This window comes from Xenopus laevis, chromosome 9_10S, assembly GCF_017654675.1.
Source record: "Xenopus laevis strain J_2021 chromosome 9_10S, Xenopus_laevis_v10.1, whole genome shotgun sequence".
Taxonomy (NCBI): Eukaryota; Metazoa; Chordata; class Amphibia; order Anura; family Pipidae; genus Xenopus; species Xenopus laevis.
Window position 1 is genome coordinate 70615272 of NC_054388.1, and position 21290 is coordinate 70636561.

A 21290-nucleotide genomic window follows, 5' to 3' on the forward strand; every position below is an offset into this window, starting at 1 on the left:
ATATGTGTGACCAAGTTGTGTGATCTGATTTTGATGCCCAGGGACCAACCAAGTTAAAGTCTTTTGAATTGCCTGGTGTTTGGGCAGACTGTGGCAATTGTTGTTTTGTGGTCCAGATAATTTGTTGGGTGGCCAACAAAAAGCTCAGAATCATTCCTCATGGCGGTTTTGTGTAAACATGGGTGAATTGCTTGTCTTGTGATTGTCATTTGTAAACTAGGTTTGTAATATCTCTGACCAGCACTTGCCTAACATGTGAACACAGCCCCAATTTCAGACAATTACCATTCAGCATGGGGAGAGATTCCATGAGCTATTTATCACCCAAGTGACAAAATGTCCCAAACTGCCCCAAACCGCCCATATTATGGTGCTTTGTAATATGTTGCTTTGGATTACGCTTCTTCGCTATCAAGACCTGTAACACGTTACCAAAATAAATTCTATCTGCTTTAGTGTTATTTGCTGCTTTTAATAGTATTTATGTTTAATTTTGCTGAATTTTCACTGAACATAGTTCTTTTATTGCAGTCAACATGTAAACTATGGTTTTACTGCTTAAAAACTGTGTATCAAAAAGGAGTCTTTGTTAGTCTGTTATACTGGGTGACATAAAGTCCACAGCATTATGCCATTGCAAGTCAAGACTTTATTCATATTTATTTATTTATTTGAGTAGTTGGTATTTTGGTGTGCTTTTTAAAACACATGAGCGAATGTTTTGGCCTTGTGAACACCTCATCCACTGCATGTTTTCAAGCTGATGACAATGAGACTCAGTTTGGCAACTGTCGTGCTGTATCTAGGGATAGGCAAATTGCAACCTTTCAGTTGTTGACCTAAAGCTTTGGGTGACAGTAGCCTTATTGTCTTTTTGTCCAGAATTCTAGACAATAGTCTGACCATTTCCAGGTATAATTGAGTATCAAATAAATAAATTTGACTTGATATCTCTTCAAACTGAATTTTTTTTTATGTTACCTACTAATATATTTGATGTTGCTTGATGGATTCCAGAAATCAGGAATACCGGTAGGTAGACCCTGCTCCTGTATTTTCAAATGTGTGATAAAATCAGTGTGCTGTGGATTGTCTAGATAAGTGCAAGGTCACTTTGGTTACTCCTCGGTACATATGCTTTGATGGTGAGTAGCCATTTTATGTACTCCCTGAATATTTAGTCATCCTGTCTTGGTCTCACACTCACTTTTCTCAGGAACACTTTTAGATTTGCAACTCTTTGAAATGTAGTATATGACTTCCCAAAGTGGTCACTGTGAGCTGCTACCAGCATTTGTGTGATTGTTGCCCAAAACTGTGGCCAGCAATGTTTTCAGGTAAATTAGATTGAATCTGTTCCATACTAATTGAATTTCAAACTAGCTGTAACAGGAAGAATTCTGTAATTATTCATTCACTTGTCTCAGCGACTTTTCCTAATAAAAGGTGCAATGAGGAAACATGACTTGAGACGTTGGCCTTAAAGATGATAATCTAATGAAATGAATTAATTATAGATTGTTTTGTTGACTTTCAAAATAGTTTGGTGTTGTCTGAACTTTTTTTTTTTTAATTTCTCCTGTTGAGATGATACAAGTCAGTGGTCCAGCATTCATACAGTCATATGTATGTAATGGTCTATTTATAATTAATCATTTTTATAATGGTGAAATTCCCCCTTTGGCAGGATAGTGTATTTTAGATTTATGTGGGTAGCGGTGCTGGGGCCTTAAATTTGATACTGGCTTGGGCGCTATCTACAAGGAGTTCTCACCCTGTCCATGTGGGTTTCCTCTGGTTTTCACTTTAAAAATAAACAGGCAGGCTAATTAGCTCCTGGTTAAATTGATCATTTTGGATGTGTGTTAATGTGATCAGCACCTTATATTGTAAACATCACTGGGGCAGGGATTCATATAACCATATCTATACAAAATATAATAATGCCAGCCTTCACAAAATAATTATACACTCCTATACTATACACTGTGGGGGAATAAACCACCACAAGCACAAAAACTGGCATCAACAGAAAAATAGCATGAGTGTTGATAGCAATGTGCAACACCAAGGGCAGTGCTATACAAGGACATTTGTCTCCCGCAATTAAATCTGCTCTACTGCGGGTGACAAATGCTTTCCCGCTGGCAATAATGTAAATCTCCAGTAGGAAAATATAAAAGGTACTTTGGCTTTCTGAAGTTGCCTTGCTAGGAAACCACAAACAACTTTAGAAAACCCGACAACACATTTGTTGTTATCCACTGTGTCACAGTAGAGCATTTTTGTCATCATAGGCATCAAATCACCCTGTGTTCCATAGTCTTAAACATGCAGCGGGTTTAACCAAAACCTATGGTATTGCTGGTTTAATTTCAGCCTTAAAGGAACAGTTCAGTGTGAAAATAAAAACTGTGTAAATAGACAGGCTGTGCAAAATAAAAAATGTTTCTAATATAGTTAGTTAGCCAAAAATGTAATGTATAAAGGCTGGAGTGAACAGATGTCTAATAAAACAGCCAGAATCCAACTTCCTGCTTTTCAGCTCTATAACTCTGAGTTAGTCAGCGACTTGAAGGGGGGCCACATGGTACATTTCTGTTCAGTGAGTTTGCAATTGATCCTCAGCATTCAGCTCAGATTCAAAAGCAACAGATATGACCCATGTGGCCTTCCCTCAAGTCTCTGATTGGTTACTGCCTGGTAGCCAGGGTAACCAGTCAGTGTAAACCAAGAGAGCTGAAAAGCAGGAAGTAGTGTTCTGACTGACATGTTATACATCAAATCACTCTAGCCTTTATACATTACATTTGTGTCTAACTAACTATATTAGAAACATTTTTTATTTTGCACAGCCTATCTATTTACCCAGTTTTTATTTTTACACTGAACAATTCCTTTAAAGGGATAATGTCAGAAAGTATTTCCATCCTAAAGTGCAGGCACAAGTCACATGACTGGGGGCAGCTGGGAAACTGACAATATGTCTAGCCCCATGTCAGATTTCAAAATTGAATATAAATAAAACTGTTTGCTCTTTTGAAAGATAGATTTCAGTGCAGAAGTCTGCCGGAGCAGCACTATTAACTAATGCGTTTTGAAAAAAACAGGTTTTCCCATTACATTATCCCTTTATATGTTAAGAAGCACACTATAACTGAAAATACAGATGAGCCTTAAATTTGGACGTTACGCTTTCCTGCAAGTTTTAAAGGTTTAGGAACTAAATTTTGCTTTTAACCTTTTTCCTAAATTTGGAAAATCGTAAAGTTCACATTTTAGCTGGTTCACAATGAATAAATATATATATATATATATATATATAAACAAATGCTTCACCGGCACTCACCCTCAATAGATCAAGTCCCGGGTGCTCCTCAGAGGAAAATAGATAGGTACAATCAGGAGCACTCACGGTTGTAGTGAAAAAGGTATATCTTTTATTGGAGCATTACAAACTACCCCACATCAACGCGTTTCGGTTCTCTCAGAACCGTCGTCAGGCATCCTGACGACGGTTCTGAGAGAACCGAAACGCGTTGATGTGGGGTAGTTTGTAATGCTCCAATAAAAGATATACCTTTTTCACTACAACCGTGAGTGCTCCTGATTGTACCTACCTATATATATATATATATATATATATATATATATATATATATATATATATATATATATATATATATATATATATATATATATATATATATATAGCATAATGTGTATTTCCAATGTACATTAAACATTTTCAATGGTTTTAAAGTTATTTGTAAATGTTATTGCTATTAAAAGCTGTATTCCTTTCTGGTTTCTACTCTTGAAACAATTTAGCGAGAGTAAGTTCTCCTCTGGGTCTGTTAATCAGCTGGTTTCTTTCACATTGCTTCGAGTCAAAACCAGAGGCATCCAGACAGCTGCCGCTTTAATAGCAACTACATTTACAAATAACATCAAAGTCAGTGATAAACTGTAATGTATTTTGGAAAATGCTTAGAATTCTATTTCCATTTTGTTGGAAAATTGGAAGACCACTTTAACTGATTCTTTAAATCGTTTTTTATTGCCCTGTGGTTATAGGTATACACACTCTTCTTTAATTTAAAGGATAGATTAGTTTAATTGTGAAATATGTTATCACTGCCACAGTTGGATTTGATTTTGGGTTGATTTTGAACTTAACTTTGTGTGCAGCGCTGAAATGCTGTGTTGGCTGGTATTTTTCACCATGCCTTATATACAAAAACACTTGAAAAATTAAAAAACAAAGATTATTTTAGAGGCACATTTATCAAGGATCGAATTTTGAATCCATGTGAGTTTTTTTTTTTTTAAACTCCCATAAATTTGAAAACGACCAAAATTTTTAAAGTCGGATTAATTAAAACGACCCGAAAACTCGATAAATCTTGAAAATCTAATTCATATTCTTTTAAAAACTCAAATCCAAATTGGAAAACACTTTCTAGTCGAATTTGAGAGTTTTGACCCAAAAAAAAAAAAATTAGAAAATTTGAATTTTCATTTTGACCCTTGATAAATCTGCCCCGTAATGTCAGATTGGATATGCGCTGGATTAATTAAAGGCACAGTTCTCTAGGTAGGAGAAACAATATCATTGCTGACTGTGGTGTAACCAGTCTTGTTTTTGTCTGAGGCCATTGTTAGCTGCAGAGATGTGTTGAGTTCAGCCATTTTGGACTGTGCATATCCCATAAGTGTCCAAGGTCGGGTCTATGAGTAATCTATTGCACATCTTTGTGTGTATGCAAATATCATGATCATCCCAGAGTTGGGACACTTGTGAGTTATGTGCAGCTGGCAGTTGCCCTCGGGCAAACAACTGCATGCCTGTCTCTGCAAGCAAGAATTGTTTGCCTAATCTGCAGTGCTATCAGCCTTCAACTCCAGTTGGAGAAACAATTTTGGGGTTAAGTGTACATAAAAGGTATTTGTCTACTTTCAGAGGAAAAAAGTTTTTAAATATGGAAAATTGCTTTTTGCATAATAGATCAGATTTTAATCTTTTTTTTTTTTTTTAATTGTGTAGTGCCCCTAATATGTAGGCTTATTGTTTTGGGCTCAAACAACCTCAAGGTTGCCTTACCACACTGACTTACTTGTTGGCTTCTGTCTGACACATTGTCTATCTTATGTACTTTATTTTACCCATTTAACTATTTTTTTGTAACTTCATTGCTAAATTTTTCTTGGTAAGGCCATAAAGTATATATTTGTTTTATACATAATCGTATGTGTGCTTAAAATTACTTAACTAAAAATTGCCATGCTGTGGGTGTTGCTTCTCCTACGCACATTTTTTTTAAATGTATCTTTTAATTTGTTGTTAATATACAAGAAAAAAAAAGCCTGTATGTCCTCTTAATAATAGATAAAAACACTGCAAAATTAATTTCTAGTGGTGCTTTTAGATAAATTGTTATTTTGGCTCTGTAAATTATTAAAATAAATGTAAAAAAAAACAACACTGTCAGAAGACCAGAAAAAAACTTTTACTGCTTATGTTATAGCTTGTTAATTCTCCCTCGCTAAGAACACTCTAACACTGGTAAGCCATTGTCAAAATACTGGAGCTCCCCCCTCCCCTCCTGGCTCATTTGCATATAAGCTTAAACAAGAAATCTTTCCTATAAAAACGGTTAAGCTCCTAATCATATTCACTTTATTGAGAAGCTAAGCGTGTTGCCTTTCAGCCTCCCCTGCTTCCAGCTCAAACACCTGAAATGTAACTGTGAAAACCCATCTGCTAAGTTCCTCTGCTAAAGGGTTGGGGTTCTGCCTCGGAGAACAAAGAGGAAGCAGCCATGTTAGTGTTACTGAAGGCAAAGCCAATCTTGCATTTAACAACATTATGGTAGAGGGCAGTGTAATTCCCCGTTCGTTTTCCAGGGAGTGTTTCAGTGCTTCAGCTCTCTTCTCATTTCACTTGCAGGATTCAGAAGGAGTTGGCTGAAATAACCCTTGATCCTCCTCCAAACTGCAGGTACGTTTCAGTTTTACTCCTTTAAATCAGCTTTTTCTTTTTTTTTTTGTTAAATGGAAGTTGATTTGATAAAATATTGAGCATTGGGTATTTGTTTAGAAATAACTTTGCTTTAAAGTTTTAAAGCTGATACAAAATTTTTACACTTTTTGCAAGACTGTATTTTTCATCTTTTCATTAACCAAGTATCCAGTTTCCATTTGGGATATATTTATGCCTTTCGGTGCCTTTTTTGAGAGGCACCAAGCAGCATATTGTTTGAATGTAGTTTTCTGCTCTGTTTATGCTGCCACTGCTTTGATTAACTCTTCTACTTTTGTAGGATATTTCTATGTTTTAGATTTCGTCTAAAGCATCCAGTAGTGCTTATAGCTAGGAAGTTGTTATTGCTATAAGGGCAGAGTCATTGTAGATTCTAGATACTATGCACAATATAACCCGCCTTTTATACCCATTCTGGCAATGTCATTGAGCTTTCGTTAATGCTTTGATTTCACAGACTGTGGAATATGTTTATTGCTCATTTCTTAATTTTCTTTCTTCAGTGTTTTATATTTCAAGGTGCTTAAAAGTTGGCCGATTAGCTTGGCTAGTGTGAAGATTTCCTCTTTACTTGGTGTAGAAAAGGCTATTTATTGGATCAGAGATTGTGATCATTTGCTGATAAATGTTACATAGTGTTTTGTACGGTGCATCTCGGAAAGGAACTTCATTAGTTGTCCTTCGAATGTAGACAAGCGATTGATTTTCTGTTTATTGTCAAGAACATGACATAAAGTATGACAACATATTGATACATTTTCCTTTTGCTATTTACCTGTATGTATCATGGGCTTCTATTCTCTCTTACCAAATAGCTTTATCGGTGTTTAATATGGGTTAATCTGGTGGTTATACTCATCAGCTCATTATGCAGGTGTGTGTAATTTAGGATGTAAAATGTTTGTAGGTGTGTGTCATTTTTAGCCTATTTCCTATGTGTGACTTCCAATGTTTAGTGCTACTTTGTTTGCTGCCAAGTATTGGCAATTAAAAATGTGTATAGGTGGCCATAGACGTTAAGATTTTTCAACTAATTTTCGTGCAATGCGACAAATCCGTCATTATCATAAAGTTAGTGGGCACCAAACGATCAGGACTCAAATGCTTTTCGTCCGACATCAGTAAGAATTTTCATCGGTCACAATGAAATATTTCCATTGTAAAATTGTTTGCAGGGCCAAGTGGGCAGCTTCCTAGCCTCCTATAATTGAAATTGTCTTTTTTGTTGACGGACAAATCCTACATTTAAACAATTTTTTCAGGTCCTGTGATAACGAAAAGATCTTTTAAAAATCTTAACATCTACTACCACCTTACAGAGGGAACTTACAGGATTTGCTGAATTTTATCAGTGGTTGTATAAATGCTAATTAAACTTACATATGATAAGGCTTGCTCATTCAATAAGATATCATTGTTATTGCAAGGAGTAGTAATAAATTATTATATTCTGTAGATACAAGAAATCAAACCCTTCTCATGTACTGATTTCAAAGCTGCTATTAAACTCTTGAGCAAATTCTTACAGTCGTTATTACATAATGAGTTAATGAAATCTGATCTCATTTTTAAAAATCCAGGCTGCACTGATAGCTCATGATCCTGTTTCACATACACACACAAAACAGGCAGCTTCAGCCATCTGATAGAATTGTGGTAAGTATCGGGTATCAGCACTGTAGCATGCAGCTTTACAAATGTTAGTCGCCATCTCTCATCAATCCTGAATTGAACCATGATAAATGAGAAGAGATTTTGGTGTTCTTAAACTGATGTAATACACATAAGGTCAGAGAAAAGGCATCATTGTTAGGTGGAGGGAGTATCAATACATTTTATTTAGGGCTGATTAAAGGAGAACTAAAGCTTAGCGAAAGTAGTAGCCTAGAAATATTGTACATTATGTTTCAGGCTTCTGTACCAGCCCAAGTCAACCACAGCCCTTTAGCAGTGCTCTGTGCTGCTGTCTTTTACCGAGCTTAGGTACGACCCAAAATATACAGTTAACATAGAATATATAAATGTCACAATATAAAGTTGATTAGTACTTAATACAGATAATTACTACATGGCAGCACAGAAACCAGTACAGCTAGCTTCAGAATTTACTAATCGGCCTTGTAGTAACAGTTTATATTGCAGGCCAACCTCATATTCTGCTTGATAATTTGTGACGACCCCTAAGCTTAGCTTCTCAACAGCTGCTCAGAACCCATGGAGCATGTGAGTGTCCAAGAGGGTGACCCCCTGTGACAAGTTTGAAGTCCTGGATCATTGCTGCTATTGACAAGCTGAAACTCTTGGCTGGTGCAATACGTTCAGTATATAAAATGTCATTTTGTAACGATATTAATTTTTAGGGCTTAGTTCTCCTTTAAGGACCCATGAGAGGGAGGATTTCTGACTGCCAGTGTCAGATCGACTCGGGCTTCAGATTTCACTTGCACTTAGATGTAGGTGTGCTTCAGTATTATTGTGCATATGCACGTAATAACGTGATTTTACATGGCCAGCTTCTGATGTTTGCCTTCCCCACCCATCAGGTGCTGATTAATGCCACACGTATGCCTAAATAAAGATCGCTTACTAGTGTGATATTATGATAGGAGTGTATGTAATGAAATAGAGTGAGACACAACTTCCTCTAAAAGTGCCTTGGATTAACTCGTTATTTTCTTTTTTTCAGTTGATGCAATAATTGTTGTTGGTACATTTACAATGTAAGAAAGGTTTAGGGCATTCTAAGAAGCCACATATAGATCAGACTAAAAAACGTTGGTTTAAAAAGTAGAAACAAATCTTTATTTAAACAGTCATCTCTAGCCTTATGCATACACGTTTCGTGTCCCTAAGACACTTAATCCTGGGCTAGTGGAAGTGTTTATCATGGGTTTTCAGATAGGATATTTAGCAGATATTTATTGCCACATTTATCAGATTTTCTCTTCATATGAAATCGTGGCAGCTTTCTAAGAGATCTCTCTCTATCTGACTGTATCAGAGCTGCTGCAAAGTGGGAGATGGATGGGGGAAGAATAGGTAATGTGTACAACACCTTTTCATTGCTATTGAATTCTGTCGTCAATGTATAGACATCCTAAGTGAGAGTAAGCTTTCATTAAGAGTGGGGTCAAGTCACTTCTAAAAAGCTATTGACGTAAATGTAATCTATATCATAATGTCTTTATTTCTCACTGCATTGAAATTATTCCAGCTTTCTGTGTATGTTTATTGATCTTGTAACAGTACTATTCAGCAACCTGCTGTTTTAGAACCATAAAAAGCGATAAAGCAAGCTTCAAAAAATACTTATTTTTGACTAGCAATTTGACATGGTGAAATTGACTTGTTTGGCACTTTTTATTCCCTTAATGGCAGCAGGAACAGGCGGAATGTCACTTATAAAAGCCTTTATTATGGTGAATTTATATAGTCGTGACATTTTCAACTACTCTGTGCAAGTAAGGTGGGAAAATGATTTGATGTGATGACTAGAAACTAGCAAACACCATAGAACAGAAAGCCTTATACTGTATATTCTCTTATAGGGCAAACACAGGGTTTGCTGAGGCCCCCCTAGCATATCCCCTCATTATTATTTACGGTAGTTCAATTGGGCTACTGCTAAACATACTTGTTGTCCATTGTTTCTATCACAAAAAAATCTGGGTTTTATTTCTCTGAACAAATTGCCCTCTTTATAAATGGGGGGGGGGTGGTGTAAGGTCAGTGAAAATAACCCAGCTTTCAATTTGTGTTATATAATAGCAAAAATAGGAAAACCTGTATTTCTTTGAATTAAAACAATATACAGAATGCATTGGCAGCACAAATTCTATTTAATGTGCTATTTTTTAATTTGTGATTTTTTTTTTTTTTTTGATCAACTGGCTGCGATTTGCATATATTTTGTTTTCCATTTCAAAACAATGCATGAGGTGTACCGGTTTTTATATACTTATTACTCCTATTGAAGGAAAATGTTCTATTAAATCACAGATAAATCACAATATAAGTATCTTCCTCCATGTCTATTTAAACAAGTTTCCCTTTTTTTTTCTTTTTCACGTTTTCCATAACAAAGGTTTTAAACCTGCCAAGTATTGGAATAGAGCAAAATCTGTGATCCAGTAGTTTAGTAATTATTCTTCTACTTTACTCTACAAATATCTATGTTGGTGTTTTTAGACACAGATTGATCGTTAACACTGTTTGTGTTCCCTTTAGAAAATACGAAGTCCTTTAATGCAGTGCTGCTTTGGGAATGCTCTTTTATAATGGATTCCAACATGATTACTTGACCATGATAATTTGTTTAATGCTTAATGTACTCTATTTGATAAGCTAGAAGCTTGTGTCTTAAAGGGGTTGTTCACCTTCTAAACACTTTTTTTTTTTTTTTCAATTCTGTTGTTGTTCTCCAGAAATAAAGAGTTTTTTTCAATTACTTTCCATTATTTTTTACTGTTTTTCCAAAATCTAAGTTTAAAGTTGATTGTTCCTGTCTCTGGTGTTTGAGTCTAGCAGCTCCGTAATTCAGGTACAGACTCTAAACTGTTACAATTTTGAAACACTGAGTTGATACATTTCTCAGCAGCATCTCTGGAGTATTAGCAGCTATTGTATCCATTCTAACAGCTGCCTGTAATAAAACCCAGAGAAGCTGAAAAATTTCACTTTACCCTTCAATATTAGAAAAAGGGTCACACATAGAAAATAGAAAGTCATTGGAAAAAGTCGTTCTTTCTTGTTATCTATCTGAAAATAACTAATTGTTTGAAGGTGAACAACCTCTTTAACCTTGGGCCCCCCAAATGTTCAGGACTATTAGTTTAGAGGCAAGATTATGAAAATATATGGTCTTGGAGGAAACTGTTCGTTAAATGATTGTAATATTTGCAAGTGTGGATGCTACATGCTAGATTATTTCAGCCATTAGTCGAGGTCAGTACATTCTCAAGCCTTGTTCCCCTGGGTTAAACGGAAAAATGCATCTAAACGCGTATGTGGTTTGCGGCTTATTCAATACAGGAGATGTAAGGATTGCCAGATGGCTTTGCACACCTTTCCAAAAGTAGGTTAACAATCTGAATATGCAGAAAAGCTTTGCTGACATTTTGATACTTCCTAAAGTACTACATTTTTTCATCCCATTTTTTTGCATCCTAAAATCAGGGCCATGCAGCCAAAGTAGCTGCTGAGTTAAATGAAAAAAGGATTGCCAGATGGCTTTGCACACCTTTCCAAAAGTAGGTTAAAGGGCATGTAAAGTCTAAAATAGAATAAGGCTATAAATGCTGTATTTTGTATACTAAATATAAACATGAACTTACTGCACCACAAGCCTAATCAAACAAATAATTTATACTTTCAAAGTTGTCAACAGCGCGTCATCATCTTGTATCTTTGTTAAACATATTTGCAAGACTAAGACTGTGCACATGCTCCGGGTGGTCTGGGCTGTTTAGGGATCGTCATAAACAAAGCTGCTTGAGTTCTGCATGGCTGGGAAGTAAGGCGGGGGCTCCCCCTGCTGTTCATAAGTATGATTGTTTCCCTGCTCAGCAGTTAGGGACCATCTGACAATTCCTATCCACAGCAGTAAATGAAGGGAGAATTTCACTGCATACAGTCAGGTTTCTTATAAAAACGGTACACATTTTTAATTAATGTATATTGGAGATAGGTTTCTTTTTCATTAAAGAAAGTAAAAATGGGATTTTATTTTTTTGCCTTTACATGCCCTTTAATAATCTGAATATGCAGAAAAGCTTTTCTGACATTTTGATACTTCCTAAAGTACTACATTTTTTCATCCCATTGTTTTGCATCCTAAAATCAGGGCCATACAGCCGAAGTAGCTGCTGAGTTATGCAGTAGCAGTCATGAATTTAAAACCTATACCTTGGTTGGCAAAAATATCCTGAAGAGACCTATTCAGGTTTGGAACTATGTTTTGTCAGGATTGACCAATTGCTTTTAAGTGGATTTACATGATTTGTGGCATTTTATTCACTTAATCGTATGCCATTAATAACAGATTATTACTTTTTATTATTGCTGCTATTATTGCTTTAAACTTTTCCTGCCAAGTTCAGTGCTTGGAAATGCTTCCTTCTGACCTTCAGCAACCTTGGAGTTTTGAACTTGCTACAACATTGCCTTTATGATTCAATTGCTGGCACTTCATTTTGCTCATTAAACCAGTAAAGGATTTTTTTCTTAACATGTGCAGAATAGAAATACATGGTATGTGAAGATAAATTTACATTATTGGTTCTTAATGTACTGTAAACATTTGATTGACCTTACCAAAGGATTTAGAAGATTTTATAAGAAAAACACACACATCGAAATTCTTTTCATAGATTGAGAGGCTTATGCAATTTATAAGTCTTCATTGACTACTCTTGTTGGATAATACAAAACGGATAATTTTCGGTCAGGCTAAGTAGTTTTTTGGCGCATGTGTGGACCCTTTGCTGTCCAATAAAACTTTACTGGAAATGTACAACAGAGGATAATACTTTGTACAACTTGGGACTTGTTGAATGCATGTGTGGAGTCACTGGCTGATGTTGACAGTTGTGGCTTTAGTCTTTGGGAAAAAAATTGCTGGCATCTCAGTACCTAGGCAAGTAAAAAGGAACACTTTACATAGAATGTTTGATCGAACAGATATGTTCCTTGCCATGATAAGCTAGTAAAGGAAAAAAAATAGCGTAGTAGATTGGTTTACTGACTTATGATAATACATTTAAGTGATTTGTACCATCACACTTCATAGTCCATGCACATAATGATGGTTCAACAACTACTTCAGTTGTCGTATAATACAGTGCTACTTAAGTCTTGCATATATTTATTAATATATATATATATATATATATATATATATATATATATATATATATATATATATATATATATATATATATATATATACACACATATACACATATACACATATACACATATACACATATACACATATACACATATACACATATACACATATACACATATACACATACACACATATACACACATATATATATATATATATATATATATATATATATATATATATATATATATATATATATATATACATATACATATATGTATATATACCATTATAAGAGCACAGCAAATAACTTACTCACCTAATAAAAGGCTAAATGAATTTTCATATAAAATATATCAAAACTACATTACCCATAATACATAATAAAATCAGATATTATTTAAAAAAATTGTTAAAACCAAATAACTTATTCCCCTAAAAAATCAATGTTAAGACCTTGGTGAGGTCTCATTTCAAATATCCATTTGCTTTCTTTTTGTTTTTCTTACCAAATCCCCCCCCCCAAATGGCTTTAACCATATCTATTCCATAATATTTTAATCCTTTAGGAAAAAAAATTTAAGTTTTAAAAATGAAGACCAGTAAAAAGTTGCTAAAAATAGGTCATTTTAGAACATATTCAATGGTGAACTTTTAACAACAGTGCATAGTGATCTAATTTGTGGCTTGTTTAAACTTGCCTATGCATACAGAAAATTCATTTAATTTAATTGATGAACCACCAAAGGTATTACAACGTCTTTACAGACAAAACCCACGTTTATCTATATGGTAATTGATGTGTCATCTTGATCAAATCAGTAAGGTGCCACACTCACACAGAATCACCTTTTGCAGCGTCGGGTGCACAGCTGTGTTCCTCTCTGCCCGAGGAAAAATTCAAATGAAAAGCAATAACTCCAGCAGCACTCCGATATGTGAATTAAAGGTTATTTATTCATGCCATTAGCAGAGCGACGTTTCGGGCTATTCCAGCCCTTTATCAAGCTAAATGCACTGTGTAACAATGTACTTAAATAGGTGATTAAGAGGGAGGGGTTACAGCATAGTTCCCACCTCCCAGTGTGAGACACAATTCCCAGCATTCCCAGTGAGAATATCAAAACTTCAGTGAAACAAATACAATCATAATAGATTATTTAAAAGTAGTTAAAACATTTATAGTACAACAAATGTTAAAACATATATATCATAGTACGTATTAAAGTGCTTAGTGTCCTTAAAAAATTCCAAAAAACTTTGAGGGTCAAAGGGGAGGTCAAAGGAGATCATCTGATTCCAATAGCCCCCCACTTTTCCTAAAAAAACGTTCTCATTCAACGTCCAACGGAAAGGGGTCACACCTGTTCGTGGGACAAAATGAAATCCCCTTGCTAAGCAATGTCACTTCAGCGTTATTTAATTGAATGGAAGAAATATTTACCTCTAGTGTCTCTGTCCCGTCCGTGCTCTCCGTTCTGGCTGTCTGCGTTGGTCCCATTCTTCGCTTGTGTCGCCTCCCCCCGCGCCTTTAAATCATGCTTGAAATGTTTTTTCAATGTAATACAATGCAATATACCCAGTGATATTGAAGTAATATAAAATATGTCATTTTTGCTTTATAGAATTTCATTGCTCCAATCCTGGGATATGCTGGTGCATTGACAACTGTAGGTATCCAGCATTCCAGATGTTGAGCATAAATATGTAAGTGTCCAAATGTCGAAATGGCTACAGAATCAAAATGTTTTTAATTTTTAATGTTTTATTCACTAATTCTCTTTTAAATCAACAAGTGGCACAATTGCACAATTTATGGAAAAGTGGGGGGCTATTGGAATCAGATGATCTCCTTTGACCTCCCCTTTGACCCTCAAAGTTTTTTTGGAATTTTTTAAGGACACTAAGCACTTTAATACGTACTATGATATATATGTTTTAACATTTGTTGTACTATAAATGTTTTAACTACTTTTAAATAATCTATTATGATTGTATTTGTTTCACTGAAGTTTTGATATTCTCACTGGGAATGCTGGGAATTGTGTCTCACACTGGGAGGTGGGAACTATGCTGTAACCCCTCCCTCTTAATCACCTATTTAAGTACATTGTTACACAGTGCATTTAGCTTGATAAAGGGCTGGAATAGCCCGAAACGTCGCTCTGCTAATGGCATGAATAAATAACCTTTAATTCACATATCGGAGTGCTGCTGGAGTTATTGCTTTTATTTTGATGTGTCATCTTGAGTTTCTTTTTGTCTCCTTCATTATCCTGATGTGTAGTATCACATACTCTGAGATAAGGGAATTATTAGAACTGGTATGTAGTAGTAGGTTTAGAAACTGACAAACTAGCTTAGCTAGAATAATTAGAAGAAGAATAATTGCTTACAAAGGCGAGACTGTTCTAAAAAAAGGCAAAGTAATAAAGATTGTTTAATAAGGCGTAATTTAACTCCCCATCCTGAAAAGGACCGGAAGGATCACTTTTGTATTTGTAAGTGATTTGGAAGCTGGAGCCATTGATTTAATCTTTCTTTCATCTGTTTAGTTAACGTTTTTTGTTTTTTTTTTTAATTCTTTCTTTTGATCAGAGCTTTTATTTTTATCAGGTTCCAAATTGGCTGCTCAGGTAGCTGTGTATGCAGTCTAGCAAGTGACAGACAGGTTGTTTCTCTCCCGGTGGCTGTTTGCCAGCTCTCTAATTGAAGTGTGCAATTTTCTGCAGGTCCCAAATATCCATCTGACAATGATATCTTATCAAAAAAATATTTTGACAATTCTGCACAATAAAGGAAACGGATAAACATTTTGGTCTCGGAGTGTGAGATTGTAGTAATATTTTATATTCACACCTCTTAAATTGGCCACATTTTTAATAGTATTTCTCAAAGGAGCCAGTGACGCTTATTATTTGCAATGTTGGGAAGAATTCCAGAGGTTTTCCATTTCACTGTAAAATCTTAATTTGTTATGTCTGGAAGCATTTAAATATGTGTGTGCATAGCCTTTATACATCTGGAGAGAGAATGAATTTCTCCAGCCATAAAATGCACTTCTCTGAGCTAATTTTATTGATTTATTTATTTTTGTTATGCATTGGGCCTGAATGTGATTCTTATGTCTACTAAAGTCCTCATAGACAAGTGGAAACTATGACAACGCACTTGTGTGCAAAATGTGGATAAAGAATTGAAAATGTGTATCTAGTGGTGATTAGTGGCAGATATTGCAGTCTGAATCATTGTCGGTATTACCTTATAATATACTTCCCAACTGTCCCGTTTTAACGGGACAGTCCTGATTTTGACAGCTCAATGCGCAGTCCTGGATTCTTACAGAAATGTCCCAACTTTCTCTTTAAACAGCCAGAAAAAGATACAAAGTTTCTAACTTAAAGGGATCCTGTCATCGAAAAACATTTTTTTTTTTCAAAACGCATCAGTTAATAGTGCTACTCCAGCAGAATTCTGCACTGAGATCCATTTCTCAAAAGAACAAACAGATTTTTTTATATTTAATTTTGAAATCTGACATGGGGCTAGACATTTTATCAATTTCCCAGCTGCCCCTGGTCATGTGACTTGTGCCTGCACTTTAGGAGAGAAATGCTTTCTGGCAGGCTGCTGTTTTTATTTCTTAATGTAACTGAATGTGTCTCAGTGGGACATGGGTTTTTACTATTGAGTGTTGTTCTTAGATCTACCAGGCAGCTGTTATCTTGTGTTAGGGAGCTGCTATCTGGTTACCTTCCCATTGTTCTTTTGTTTGACTTCTGGGGGGGGGGGGGGGGAAGGGAGGGGGGGTGATATCACTCCAACTGGCAGTACAGCAGTAAAGAGTGATTGAAGTTTATCAGAGCACAAGTCACGCGACTTGGGGCAGCTGGGAAATTGACAATATGTCTAGCCCCATGTCAGATTTCAAAATTGAATATAAAAAAATCTGTTTGCTCTTTTGAGAAACGGATTTCAGTGCAGAATTCTGCTGGAGCAGCATTATTAACGGATTCATTTTTAAAACATTTTTTTTCCCATGACAGTATCCCTTTAATTGGCTTTTGGCAGACACTCAGCAGGTGCACTTCAATGTGCACTTCAATACTTTTGTAACAATTTTAGATAAGCAGGTCTCGTGGGTAAACTGTAACTTGCAGTTTAAAGGGCAATTCACCTTCATTAGCAAAACTGTAATAACACATGAAAACCACAGAAATGTGTTCAAACTTTCATAACCTACCAAATTTTGTAAAATGAACATGTTAATTAGGGGGTGTTGCCACAAAAATGGTAGTGGGCAATACATTTTTGCCATGCTACATGCAGCAAAGCTTTTTGACCCTCTTTGTATTTCCAAAATGTTGAGAGGTATGTCATAATCCTGTATTTTACGCATAGTGGTTCTGCTAAGTCAGAAACCTTCACCAAGGGTGAAGACACACGGAGCGACTAGTTGCAGCTACTTGATGTGGCTACAATGCCAAAAAAAAACACTGTCCAACAGACAATACGGATAATTGCCATCCGGTTTCACAAATAAGCAGTAACAGGGATTTCATGTTCATGTTACACTAACACAATTTGCATATAACCTATTGATATCATTTGATGGTTGTTAATTCTCAAATAAATATAAATAAAATGTGCTCAAAGTGTTTTCTGTTATTCCCTCCATTTCATAAATAAATGATCCATTTTCCACATATACAGGCAACATATCTTGTGGGACCTGTAGTACAGGGATTACTTCCTTGTCCTCATGTCAATACTGTACATTTAGTGGACAAAAATTGAACGTTACAAATGCCATTTACTTTTTTTTTCCATACCGTAAATATTTGACATACCTTTTATGTATATGCCCTGTGTAAGTAAGATACATTGGTAAAAGCATAGCTTTCTGATGCATATTAAGGGGCCAATTCACCAAGCTCGAGTGAAGGATTCGAAGTAAAAAAACTTTGAATTTCGAGTAGTTTTTTGTGCTCCTTGACTATCGAATTGGCTTAAATTCATCTGAGTAGAATGATTCGAATAGATTGAGCGCAAAAACGCTGGGACTATTCGCCATTCGATAGTCGAAGTACTGGATCGAGCGCAAAAACGCTGCTACTATTTGCCCATTCGATAGTCGAAGTACTGTCTCTTTTAAAAATACTTCGACTGCCTACTTCGCCACCTAAAACCTACCGAATTGCTTTAAAAGCCTATGGGAAAGTCCTATAGGCTTGTTTTCCAAGTTTTTGATCGAATAAAAAGGCATTCGATCGAATGAAAATCCTGCGAGCGAATATTCGATCGAGCGCCTATTCGCCTGGCGAATATTCGCCAATTCGACTATTCGCCAGAGCGTAAATTCGCCCGAATTGCCTATTCGATTCTATTCCATTCCATTCCCCAGTCGAATTTCGAGGGATTTAACCCCTCGAAATTCGACCCTTGATGAATTTGCCTCTAAAAGTCCGATGTCAAATCCCTTAATCGGGCAGAAACATATTGGCATAAATGTTTCATTATTAGTGCAGTTGTAATATAGAAAGCTAGGAATGCCTTGTTACTATATGGCAAGAAACCATTAATAGATGCCATCATCTCACACAGTGCTTTACAGAGTAATGGGATTCAATGCATGTCAAGCAGTATTCAGACAAACATTGCTCAAAAATTATTTCACTTTTGAAAGTGAGTCATAAGGGCATGGGATTTTGCCTAAACTGCTTCATATTGGGCTTTTAGATAATATGCCCCTCTTGCAGACAATTAACTTTGATAATAACAGCAAGAGTTCTACGACAGTTATTTGTTGCAGAGCAAAGACTTTCCCTATTTCACCTCTGGTAATATACTCTGATAAATGTCACAGGCAGCAGAAAGAAAAAACTATACTAATCTTGAACGTGACCATTAGTAATGGGGTACTTACCACTTATTTCACTGTGGTTTTGCAATGTTCCATGATTTAAGGAAATTCAAAAAGAAATTAGAGGAAAAAAATTAGGGTTCTCTGAAATGGGTTACAAAGCATTTTCTAAGGTGAAGTCAAATTTCAACAAGAGACGTTCTCTAGACTTGCTGATTCTCCTAGAAACGACAACATTATTCCAAGTTTGCATCAGCTATATTTTACAGGAATTGCCATAAATATGTTTTAATCTGTGAAACCAATACATTTTTTTTTTTTTTACAAAATTGTAATAAATTACTGTTGGGGGTAAAAATGAAGGCCCCCATACACGGGCCAATAAAAACTGCTGACAGACCGAGTCAGCAGCTTATCGGCCCATGTGTTAGGTTATTCGACGGGCTTCCCCGATCGATATCTGGCTGAAAGGGTAGGGTAAAAAATCCCGCCGCAATGCGGGCACGTCTGTGTGTATGCGGTCCCGCAATCTGACCGCCCGTTTCAAATGCATTCTGATCCGACTGTTGGGCCCTAGGACCCATGATCGGATCAGCCCGATATCGCCCACTTCAATGTGGCCATATCGGGGAGAGATCTGCTCGTTTGGTGACATCGCCAAACAAGTTGATCTCTGCGTCTATGGCCACCTTTACCTTCAATAACATGTATGGAATCCCAGGCTACAGCTAAATAAAGGCAAACGTTTACAGCTTTACAAGCATCCCTAGCTTTTCCAGTAACCTCCTATAATGCGTTCAGATTATTTATTAGATAAGAGACTGATGGTATTTATTATGAGCAGCAAGATGATGCAGTGCTTAGCATTGCTGATTTACAGTGCTCGGATCCAGGATTGTATTCTAACCAGGGCACTGTTTGTATTAAGTTGGTATATTCTCTCAATGTTAGCGTAGAATTCCTCCAGGTACTTCAGTTTCCTCCTACAAAAGTACTCCTCCTTTGATTGTGAGCTCCATTTTTATCATGAAAGATGAGCAATCCCTGTACAATGTCATGGCTGGCTGAAGTCACAGCATGTTGAACCCATATATGGGGGCAAAAATATGGCCATCCTGATTGAAAGCCTGAAGGAGACCAGTATCTTTCTGTGGCAATTCCAGTAAATTTATGCAAGCAGATGCATAAGCAATAACCAAACTCACATTAAAACTGTGTCTAATTCAGGTTAGCTGGCATATTCACATCCCATAATCCAGTTTTCAATTAATCACAGTTCTGTTTGATATGAGGCACTTTTCATATCAACATAAAATGGAAAGCCTTAAAGAGACTTTTCATTGTAAACTATTATAAATTATCATTTTTAGTTGTGTGTAGTTGTCCTTGAAACGTCTACTTGTTTTCCATGGTTATACTAACAATTTAAAAGATGAAGGCATCTGTAATAGCAATACCTGTGCGGTGGGGTCGCCCGCCACGCCATCGGCGGGGACGCCCGCCGCATGCTCCAGCGACGGCGCCATCTTGCCCCACTAAGGGTGCGTGCCTCCGTGTCCCTTAAAGGCACAGGTGCGCTTGCGTGATGAAGCCAGCGCGCAATAGCGCCAAATTTAAACAGTATAAATAGGCTGAAAGGGTTCCCAGAGGTTGCCCGTGATAGAATCTTGATTCTGGTGGTTCCTGAAGCCTTGTGCTATCTGTTTCTGTGAAACTTATATCTGTTATTCCGGTTTTGATCCCTGCCTGTTCCTGACAATTCTGATATCCGAATCCTGACCTTTGCCTGCATCTCGACTACTCTTTCTGCCTGACCCCATCTGTTTGATTACCCGGTTTGACCCTTGCCTGCCTGACTATTCTTGATATCTGCCTGCCTCGACCCTGCCTGTCTGACGATTCTCTTGCCTGCTCCATTTGTACCGTGACCTTCGGCCAAAAAGACTCTGCTAACAGCCGTGCCCCTTTGCCAGCCAGAACACCTCGCCTTGCACCTCTCGTTAAGTCCAGGTGGCACCCAAGTAAGCTGAGGGCTCCTCCCGAAGCCCAACGGTGGTCACACTACTGGTGAAGCCGAGCCGAGACCAGGGTGCTTGGCACTTGTTCTGGTATTGGGTGCCGGTCGTGACGGCATCAATGAAAAGGTCACTATAAAGAATTACAGACAACACATGATACACACATTTCACATGGAGAATTTTTTTGTAGCCCGAAGAATCTATTTTTTGCTTATAATTTGCCAGAGAATCTCCTGCCGTGGTGGCAATTTTTTCCCCTCGTGTCTGAAAAATCATATAATCGAAAACATAATACACCGTAATTAGAATGAAACATTGCTTGAGAGAGCGAGAGAAAATGAAAGTGTGAGATTGAATAGAAGCTGATACATTTTAAGCAGTATAACTGAAATTCATTTCTAAATGTAGGTTGGGATTAATAAAGATCTATAGTAAACTTCAACTCAGGGAAATAAATATATTCAGCTTTTTTTCTGTTGCGTTGTAAAAGAGAAACTATAACCTATTTTGGACTCAACT

The 21290-nt window shown here is 36.5% G+C and overlaps 1 protein-coding gene across 1 annotated transcript in view; it reads left to right on the plus strand.

The window, feature by feature from the left end:
* The window catches only part of ube2e3.S (ubiquitin conjugating enzyme E2 E3 S homeolog), a 43529-nt gene that overhangs the window by 3230 nt on the left and 19009 nt on the right, over nt 1-21290 (plus strand). The window contains 1 exon segment of the mRNA NM_001090961.1: nt 5951-6001. Coding sequence (NP_001084430.1) covers nt 5951-6001 — 51 coding nt within the window.